The following is a 10,729-nucleotide window of genomic DNA, read 5'->3' as shown; positions in this document are numbered from 1 at the left end:
TTTACTAATTGATCTTGATTGATGATACATATTCAACTAGGACAGGTAAGTGTTTCATATTGTATAAATTTTATTTATTTTTGTAAACGAACGTAAATTCAAACTCGACGGTTTAAAGTCTTTCATTAAAAGCAGATTTTTGACATACGAGAATATCCTAAATTGTGAAAATGAAAATAAAAGTAGAGCCAGAAAATGAATATTCAGAATTTACATTTAACCGAGGTGATGAAAAGTTTCAAGTTTTAAAGAATTGCAAGAAAGAATTTAATACGGATAACAAAAAGTTATGTAGAAGAATTAAATCAGAATCTTCAGAATATAAAAATGTACAGGTGAGTAAAATGTACTTTTGTATACGACTCTAGTGTTGTTTAAAGCGTCACTTGCAAACTTTCTACGTTTACATTATTCCTTCCAAAATTTTAAAATAAACTTTGTCTACTTAAATTCATGACTACGAGGGAAAATATTACGATTTTGTGGTAAGAGAAGTCAACTGAACCCAAAAGAATCCATCACGTCAACATATAAAAACTATCAAACAGTAATTAGTGAGACAGTGTCTCCAGGACCCTTTATTAGATTTAGATTTATTTAATTTTCGTTACTATTTATTGGTTATCATTTGCAGCAGTTACCTGACTTTACTTGTGATATTAACTGAGCTAAAACTTTTAAATTTTAAATCTGTAGAATCTCCCTGTAGACAGTCTGCTCGTCTGTCTTTCTTTAACCTCGAGAACAGAGTTATGTAGGTGAAAATCGAAGTTATCGAACGGAAAGTCGATTAACCGTAGTTACGTGATTTTTAAATAAAAATATGATTAAAAATTGCAGCCAATATTAACGATTTTTAAATCTAGATTACTACGAATAATTATAAATAATAGAATTAATTGTGTTGATTACTTAAATAATACAATTGAGTTGATTATCTAATATCTTATTGGAATCATTAAAATACACAAATCAACAGCGGCGCGTTATATATTAATGGGACCAGGGCAAATTTCAATTAGTTGACCCCGTGTTAAGTGTTAACTTCAAACATTTCCCTTCGGGAAGTGAAGGGGAAGGAAGGAGTTGAACTTTAGTAAACGTTCGTTTATTTCGTTAAATTTTGTACAGTTTATGCATTTTATTGTATGGTTTGTTTCTACTTACTGTATTTATCCTTCGTAAAGTTATGAAGGTTTTTAAAAAGGGTGGAGTCTTGTTGAACGTCCGAAGACAGGAGAAGGGGTTACGGAAACTTGGAGAAACTGGAACAATGGGGAAGGGAAAGTAAAAATGTGAAAAAAATGCGGAGGTAATTTATGAACAGCTCCTAAATGTCACATTCATTGTAAGCCAGAGCTGAACTTATTCTAATTACAAATAACAAAAAATACGATTAAATAGTTAATAAGAACGAGTCGAAATGGATATTTTGTATGTTTTATATCATATGAATGGGGTGGGAGACTAACTAAATAAGAATTTATTTAAATTTTTCTATTTTGGAGCCTTTTGAATGAATAAATGCAATTTTAATAGAGAAAGAATTCAATATTTTATATCTAGAAAGAGTGAGATGATGTATTTTGACGTTTAATTAATAAATTAGAAATTGTCTTTTTCACCTATTCATTTGGAATGAAAATGCTCCAGATTTTAATCAAGTAAACGAATTTTTAGAATAAAACAATCACAGGTAATAGAGATCAAATATGATTATTTTGAAGGAATTTATCGATCAAACGGTATTTTCTATTTCTGTTTAAATATTTTTTGATTTATTCTTTTGTAAAATTATACACAATTCTGTGATAATGTAGCATAATTTTTGTATCGTTTCAGATAAGTACTTATGAAAATTTAAATTCAAGAAATAACACAAACAATTCTAATATTTGGAGTATTTCTGGTTTTAATAGTGAAATCGGTAAGAGGCTTTGTACTTTTAACACTATAAAAATATGTTTATAGTTATTAGAAGAACAGTTAAAGCGTAAATATAAATAAATTCATATTTATATAAATGTGGGCCCGCGGATTTTTGGGCGCGAACTCGCTTAAAAAACTGTTAAAAATTAGTTTTTTCGAAAGTTGATTGTAAACATCCGCCGACAGAGAAAACTCTCCGTGCAGAGTATCGGATCGGATGTCATCGTTTGTATCAACAATCCAGTGAGAAAGTTGACACTTAGGTGTCAAAGAATGTAAGTCATCGTCAACAAAGGACGATCTCGTGACCCCTTTCCCTCAATAATGCTATAAAATCGACAGCCACCGGAAGCTCGAGTCGATCGACACAGGATGTTATTCTTGAGCTAGTGTCCATTTCAGTCTTCCGTTCGATCAAGTCTGAGAACACGACGATAGATGACATTGAAAACTTTACTTCTATAACCGAACTGATCGTCGCATATAGCTGTCCATCCACACATAGAGGCAATTATGAACGGCCTGAGAACTCTCTCTCTCTCTCCGGCAATAGGCATGGCTGCTATAGAGTAGCCAAGTTGTATTACGAATTATTGTAAACGCATTTAATTCTATATTACCTATATATATATAAATGTGTTTAGCTTTGTATATCGTCTTATATTTTATAGTTAGTTATATTCATTAAACCTTTATTTTGTTATGTTACCCTGTCCTCTGTTTTCTTTGAAGACCCGGAAACCTGTCAATTTACCCCTCCACCTCCCCACTCGCTTTTGCCCTCCTATCACCACTTAACGACACCGAGGTCGGGTTTTAACAACCCATGCCGATTACGTGGTTAATAGGGCACATCCCCTATAGCGCCCGGCTTATCTCACATAAATATTAAGTTAATAGCCGTGACCGAAGGGTCGGCATCAAGTTGGCGATGCGTACGTCAGGACTGACACCGTTGTTGCTCCAAGTGAGCGTTTTGCTCTTTCTCGAGCGTTCGGATTCGGGATGGAAGATATTCGAGAGACAGCGTGTTTGTAGGAATGTGCTCAACTACAGATTTAACGTAAACAAAAATTCGTTTATTTAAACTATTTACAAATAGATATAGGCTACATAGGATAACATATAGGATTTCCGTCATAGCTTCTATATGACGTAATATAATTGATAAAGCTTTATATAGCTTAAAGGGTACTATCGTAACTGGTCCCTAGCAGAAAGAGACAGTTTACATATGCTAAATAATCGTATTGATTGGTCGAATGTTGATTGATGTCCGGATGTCGTGGATCGTCTTGACGAACGTGGGGAGAGTTCTACGCTGAGTCGAGGATAGGCATCTTCAGTTAGTTTTGGTCTGAATCTAAAAACTTTTAGTCATGACCCATCATCTCTTTTTACTTTATATTCTTTGATGATAAATTCAAAATCACAATGTTTAATACACACAACACTGATTTTAGAAGGAAAAAGTCATTACGTGGTAAAGCTTTAATTTACTTACTAATTATTTCTGGACTTTTAGGGAAAGAAGAACTGCTGTGTGCTCTGTAGATGAGTAATTGCATTTACTGCCAGTCACACAGCAGCTTTGAGGCATTTATTAAGTACAGTCGACCCCCCTATAATTACGGTCCCTATAATTACGATTCCTATAAAACTACGAAAAAATATACGTATTTTGGAAATGTTGAGTCGGATTAGTGTAGAATCGATTAATTTTACGGAAGAAAACCTTTCAATCAGCCATAGTCCGTAAACTTGACACGTGTCGGGCTGTGATTGGAACGACTTGTAAGAAATCGGATTCCTAATAAATTGGAACGTATCTATATCTTATAGGGGGGTCGACTGTAAATATCTATATTTAAGTTCTTTTTACTTATAATGTAAAATAATTAGTAACCTATTCTTACCCATATCTACTATAGACAATCCAATATGTTATTAACTTTTGTTAAATTAAAATAATTAGTAGCCTATTCTTACCAATATCTACTATAGACAATCCAATATGTTATTAACTTTTGTTAAATTAAAATAATTAGTNGTTTTGAGACATCTATTAAGTAAATATCTATATTTAAATTCTTTTTACTTATAATGTAAAATAATTAGTAACCTATTCTTACCCATATCTACTACAGACAATCTAATATGTTAGTAACTTTTGTTATATACTTTTTTTTACAATTTTATTCTAATTAAACTAGTTTATTTATTTCACTTAAAATGATAAGAAATTATTAATATTTAATAAATGGAGCAATTTAGATAACTTGTTCGAATCAAGGATTGTACTGTACCAATTGTCCAAGTCTTATATTGAATTGCCAACAGGAAAATCTTATCATTATTTATAATATCCAATACATAGGCCTATATCAGATTGGATTCATTAAGGAACAAATATAATGTATAACTAAAATGTTTTTCTTATAAAAGGCTTTATTAGTGAATTTATAAGTGTACATTTTTTTTTTCAAATTTCACCCCAAACATCTACGACGAAGACAATACGAGGTCAGTTAAGTGTTATGACACGTAACTATTATAAGGCCTCTTTCTTTTTGGTATTAAATTTTTGATAGTTTAAAGTCGAGGAGCGAAGAGAAAGCGTTTTGACATTTTAAATTATTAGAACTTAAATCAGTTTTATTTATTTATTTGTTATTTAATTGTTTGCTTAAAATTTTTAAAACAAAATCACTTTGTAAATTCTAATACAGATTGTAAGAAAGAAGAAATAAAAGAGGAGAAATGTGACATTAAACTAGGCATAAAATCAGAATGTAAGGTTGTTTTAAAAAGATTGAATTTTAAAGTAAAAACTGATGATTGTAAACGAGTTCATCTCCCATATAAATACGAAGATTTAAAGGTAAGTGACACAAACTTCCATATATTTTACAGGCATTATAAGTAAAATTTGCATATTATTTTTTGTTTATTATTAAAACGGAAGACAACTATAAACAATTTTATACAATATTACTGTAAATTTAGGTGTATTTTCTATTAAACAACGGCGTTAATTTTATGGTTTATTTTACTATTTTTTTTTCACGATAAAAGTAACTTTATTTCATGTTTTACTGCTTATATGGTTTCCATTAGCTTTACTAACATTATATCATGATTTCAGTTCGTTCTGTTACCGATAAATCGGTTCCCACTGTTTATCAAGCTATGCACGTATAGTCTAAGATGTGCTTTTTATCGCATTGCACGTGTATAGTCTCGAATGGAGTTCTTGTATTGCCATACAAGGAATATCCCGGATTAGAACAATTACACCTTATCCCAAATCTGCACTGGCACATTCATACGTCACTAGGATCAACGGATTTTAACATGGAACCCCAAATTTTTATTTGCGGAACCCTAGGGTTCGGCGGAACACAAGTTGGAATTCCCTGGTCTAAAATGTTGCCCAGTGGATAAAATCACTGAACACTGTTGATTGTGGGTTCGTGCCTGGTCAATGGGCTGGCTATGTAGAGTTTTCGGGTTACTTCACGTTTTTAACACCAAGATAGATGCCAGTTTTCATTATGAAGCACTCCCCTTTAGCAGATTAGAGAGGTTGAGGCGCACGTTTTAAACGTGTAAACGTGTACGTGTGACGTTCGGCGCCGCTTTCCCGTAGCCTAAAAGTTTGACGATGGTGTATGGACTGTCGAGCGTGATTCCACCGACTATCCAAACACCATTGTCAAACTTTTAGGCTTACGGGAAAGCGGCGCCGAACGTCACACGTACACGTTTACACGTTTAAAACGTGCGCCTCAACCTCTCTATTGTCCTCACGTCGCATTGCCGTATACAACCGTAAACCAAACCGAAAAGAAAAATAAATAATTTCTACGATACATGTGAGAAATAATTTAGTTTTAAGTCAATTTTCTAATACATAACAACACATTTATGATATACATAATTATTTTAATGTATTACATCTTTTGGGTCTTATTTCTATATTCTTCAGCCTGTCAAGAACGAATTCTTCATTCCCGACAGTAATTCTAACAGGAATGAACCGAACGTACAAAGTAAGTAACATGTTACAAGTTTATTTGTTAAATGCTCGTTTTAAGATAAGTATTTTACATATAGGCCTAATATTAGCGCTTTGCGACATTTATAATTTCGGTCGAACCATCGTCGATTTTTAACCACAACAATTTAATAGTATCAATCTCCTTAATAAATAAACCTCCCTGAAAACTGGATATGTCGGATCTTGTCCTTCACTACTCAGCCGCCCCATTGTGGGCCTGGCCGACCCTATAGTAGGATTGCTAAAAGAGGCACTCTTAGTGCCCACACGTCGGAAAGAGTTTAAAAAAATGTAGCTCATAGCAATTGCCTGCATGGAATATAGTGTTTTGGTTTCGTACATTATATTGTTCCTGTTAGCAATACAATGGTAAGACGGATAGATAAGGGAAGACAGTGGGAATTTATAGGTCTATAATTTTTCCATAATCGCAATATTTACGAGATTCCCGCATAGATTATACAATCTGTTGACAAAATTTTTAAAAAATTATTATCACATAAAAGCAATTATTCTCGTATTTTTACAGATGTGTTAGATTGATCACTTGGTGTGACATCCATACGTATACCTTTAACGCTTTAAATTATCAATAACAGATAATTGAATTNAGGAGTCATCACAACCCATACAACACGGATCAGCTTTCACATATTAATAGTAGACCTTTATTAATGAGTAGTCGTTGGCCATCCTTTCTTCCGGGAGGAGGTCAAGATCTACTCTTGGTAGAATTAATTTCGACTCTCTTCTGCAATATGTCCTCTTTCTATCGAACTAGCAGTAATGTGGCATTCGAATAGGAAAATTATATCATATAAGGTTACCGGGCTGCAAAAAATTTGATTTAAAGTTGTTTTCGAGGATGCTGGGTTTAAATATTTGGTCTATTATTCGAGAAATTTAATTGATTGGCAGATTACCGTTTGATATTCAACTGTGAATGACACAATTTCTTTGAGTTAACATTAAGAAAAAATATATTATCTTATAAATTATAAATATATTTTAAACTTTTTGATTACTTTGAATTGTGCCATTTCGTACTGTCCGAGTATGGCGATAAACGTCATATTGGTAGGCTGAAATAACCAAACCCTTTATATGGTTTTCGTTTTAATGTTTGTAATATTATAGTATTTGATTTATGTAACTACAGTGGTTTGGGTTTATCACACCAAGTGACCAATCTAATACATTTTAAAAATTATTTATTCCTCTATTGTACATAATTTAAAGAATTTTTAAAATGTCTTAGAGAAGCCACTCTAAGGCATTTTTAAATTTTAATTTTTGGTTTAAATCTGCCTATACAATGGCTGCCCAATGAAATTTTTACATTTTTTAACTAAAGGACCTCAGCCCAAAAATGTAAAAATTTTAGGCCGTCATATTTATAAACGATCGCCATGCAGGTTGTTATATGCACCAATCAGGAAAGTAAACGCACAGAACAAAATGAAGAAATGTTTGTTTTTTTCATTGAATCACAAGAGTTACTACGAAAATTTATCACAAGTATTAAATTATAAAACTTATTTAGAATTCCAATAAAGGCTCAATTCAGCAGTAATCGATTCTACAAAGAAACAAAAATTAAGCTATTAACTTTATATTATATCATTAATTATTAATCTATAAAATTGGTAAATAATAATATAATATAAAGAAAACCTTGTAAGTAGATAACAAATATTGTGTTTTAATTTAAAATAAATTAAATACTTATAGTATTTAACTTTTTTATTTCAGTTAAGGAGTACGAAGATTGTGAAGAATACGATATTCAACACAATTCGAAAACACAAAAGAAGAATAAGTGTAATGCAAACAAGACGAAATTCGTCCCGTCAATTAAAAAATACAACAACAAAATTCAAGGAAATATTAAAAAGAAATACTTCAGAGTAACGCGTTCATCTCACTCGAAACAAAATCACAAATGTGATTTATGTAAACAGACTTTTGTAAACAAGGAAATACTACAAGCGCATTTGAACTTTCATATCGGAAAAAAACCATTTAGCTGCACAACCTGCAATCAAAAATTTTCCTGGCAATTTCTATTGAGAAGACACATGAAAGAACACATCACCGAAAAACAAAGGAAAATGGATCGTACAAAAGTTCGTTTATGCTCATTATCACAAAATCGTAAAGAATCTACACAGAAACCCATTCGATGTGACATTTCCGATAAGCTACATAATACAAAGGGCCAATTGGAAAGTCATGACAGAACACTCCAACCAGTATCTCATTGCTGTAAGATATGTAAAAAAGAATTTCAAACGAGACCTTCATTGAGACAACACCAGCGTAGTCATAGTGAAGATCGACCTTTCAAATGCGATATATGTGAAAAGGGCTTTAAAACGAAAGCCCATTTAAAAAGGCATGATGAAACTCACAGTGATCAATGTAAGTATTCTTGTGAGGTGTGTAACAAAACTTTTAAAACAAAATGCTCTTTGAGGAATCATAAAATCACTCATAATAAAAACTTAAATTATTCTTGTCAGATATGTAACAGAAGTTTTAAATCACAGGTGCATTTAAGAGAGCACGTTGCTATACATACCGATGAACACAAGTACTGTTGTCAGATATGTAACAAGTATTTTAAAACAAAACGTTATTTGAGACAACATAAAAGAACTCACGAAGATAGAAGTGATAAGTATTTTTGTGACGTATGTAAAACAGGATTTGCATGCAAAAGCAGTGTTGACAGACATCGCATTGTTCAACATCAAAATATGTTTGTTTGCGGATATTGTAGTAAATCATTTAAAACTAAAAATATGCTGAAAGCTCATTTGAAAACTCATATTGAAAAATGTAATATCTGTAAAAAGGAGTTATTGTCTAAAACCTCTTTAATCCGTCATCAGAGAACTCATCATGACATAAAACCGTATCTTTGTAAGGTGTGTAATAGACGTTTTATATCAAATTCTACGTTGAAACGTCACCAAAGTTCTCACAATAAAGACAATCTTCGTTACGTTTGTGAGGTATGTAAGAAGGGTTTTTACCAGAAATCTCACTTCTTAAGGCACCGACCTGTTCATGAAAAGAAAGAGCATTTTTGCATCCATTGTAAAGGCAGATATAAAACAGAAATTAAACTGAAACTGCATTTACAATTTTCTTGTTCAGAAATACACCCCAAACAATTACCTTACCAATGTAATGTCTGTAAACGGACTTACGTAAATAGTTATGATTTGGAGCAACATCTACTCGCTTACAAGAATCAAATACACTTCTGTTGCGACGTTTGTAAGAGGAAATATACGTCGAAAGTCGAATTCCAAACTCATCAAAAGAATGCTCATCCTCCGAGAGGAAAGTATAAATGCCAAATTTGCAGTAAGACATTTCGGAAGGAAATTAATTTAAATAGACATATGAAAATAAATACCGATTCAGGCGTTAAGAAATGTGATGTTTGTGGTAAGAAATTCTGTTCGTTTATTAATTTAAAACTTCACGTGGAAAGCCATCTTTTAGAATAGAATTTTCTGTGTGAAATACGTATTTGTTTTACTAATATAGGAAATATATTATACAGGAGAATAGGTTGAAATGTTTAGATTTTTTGATTGCTTCTGCGGCTGTTATTTTGTTCGTAATAATTTCCTGCAATTTGAAAAAAAAACTGTTAATCTATTTTCCACTGATTTTCAGTGTGTCTGTATTTGCTTAATCTCGAGAACGAATAAGATAGATAGAAGTCGTGACAAGATAGGCTTAGATTAACCAATGGACAGTTCCAGATTGCGACGGAAGCACGTTATTTTAATTAACAGTTTCCGCTGAAAATAGTTAGCCACATGACGGCAAGATTCTATTGCTAGCAGAAAAGTACAGGAGTAAGCCACTACTAATTTGAAATTGAAAATAGACTATTTAAAATTAAATAAATTAAAAATATGATGAAAAATTCGGTTTACATCAGTTGTTGTTACATACTTAACCATTGTCTTCGGACTGTACGATTTCCAAGTCTGAGGTCGTTTCTCGAATTTCATCCATACATCTCCGTTCTCGAGATTAACGAAAGACAGACAGTGGAAATTTACAGGTCTACAGATTTTTAAATTGTAACCCAACAAGATATTCAAAATAGAATCAATCAGTTATTGTAATAACAAATGTTGAATTCTTTATGAAATCAATTTTTAATGACATAACTTTTAAAAGTTCTAAGATGTTTTTTGTAAACTTTTTGTTTGTTTATTTGTAATTATTAATAAAAAATAGATAACTTTTAAATAACTACTTAATGTGTATTTAATTTAGACAAAAGATCGACCTGTAACCGGAAACATACAATGTCAAAGTTCACAGTGTTGAGTGTATGGGCGAGAGAAGCGAGATGTCTGTCCAACACGGGCAAACTTAATACGTATTTGTAATTGTGTGATTTACTACTAACTTCGAAGAAAAATAAATCGAAATATAAACCATTTATTTTTTAATTTTAATAAACCGGTTTCTACCGCGTGTTTCTCATTTAACACTGCATTAATTTCGTTCTAAATTTGCTCACTTTCACTATATAAATTTTTAATTGTGAAATTTACACGTGACGTATTGAGTTAAGCTTAGTTCACATTAAGCGTGATTCGCTAGAGAACGCGAAAAACAGAGCGAATAACACGTCAGATATGACGTCGTTTCCAACGAATTTTACGATTTTGCGAATCGCTTTGAAGTTCGAAACTGTTCAGC

The 10,729-nt window shown here is 32.0% G+C and overlaps 1 protein-coding gene across 1 annotated transcript; it reads left to right on the top strand.

Annotated features, from left to right (window-relative positions):
- The first annotated feature begins 300 nt into the window (after positions 1–300).
- On the top strand, positions 301–10,173 carry LOC111638293 (zinc finger protein 234-like). The gene is made up of 5 exons (XM_023383982.1): positions 301–335; positions 1,843–1,927; positions 4,659–4,810; positions 5,918–5,981; positions 7,742–10,173. Exon 5 carries the CDS (start codon positions 8,068–8,070, stop codon positions 9,508–9,510), a length of 1,443 nt encoding a protein of 480 aa, XP_023239750.1. The 5' UTR covers positions 301–335; positions 1,843–1,927; positions 4,659–4,810; positions 5,918–5,981; positions 7,742–8,067; the 3' UTR covers positions 9,511–10,173.
- The last annotated feature ends 556 nt before the right edge of the window (positions 10,174–10,729 follow it).

The sequence above is a fragment of the Centruroides sculpturatus genome, unplaced genomic scaffold, assembly GCF_000671375.1.
Source record: "Centruroides sculpturatus isolate CEXI.00-Female unplaced genomic scaffold, Cexi_2.0 scaffold1136, whole genome shotgun sequence".
Taxonomy (NCBI): Eukaryota; Metazoa; Arthropoda; class Arachnida; order Scorpiones; family Buthidae; genus Centruroides; species Centruroides sculpturatus.
The sequence above is the reverse complement of the archived record's forward strand: the minus strand, read 5'-3'. Positions and strand labels throughout refer to the sequence as shown.

Coding starts and splice junctions, on each gene's coding strand:
- LOC111638293 (XM_023383982.1), top strand. CDS start 8,068: ATGAAAGAACACATCACCGAAAAACAAAGGAAAATGGATCGTACAAAA.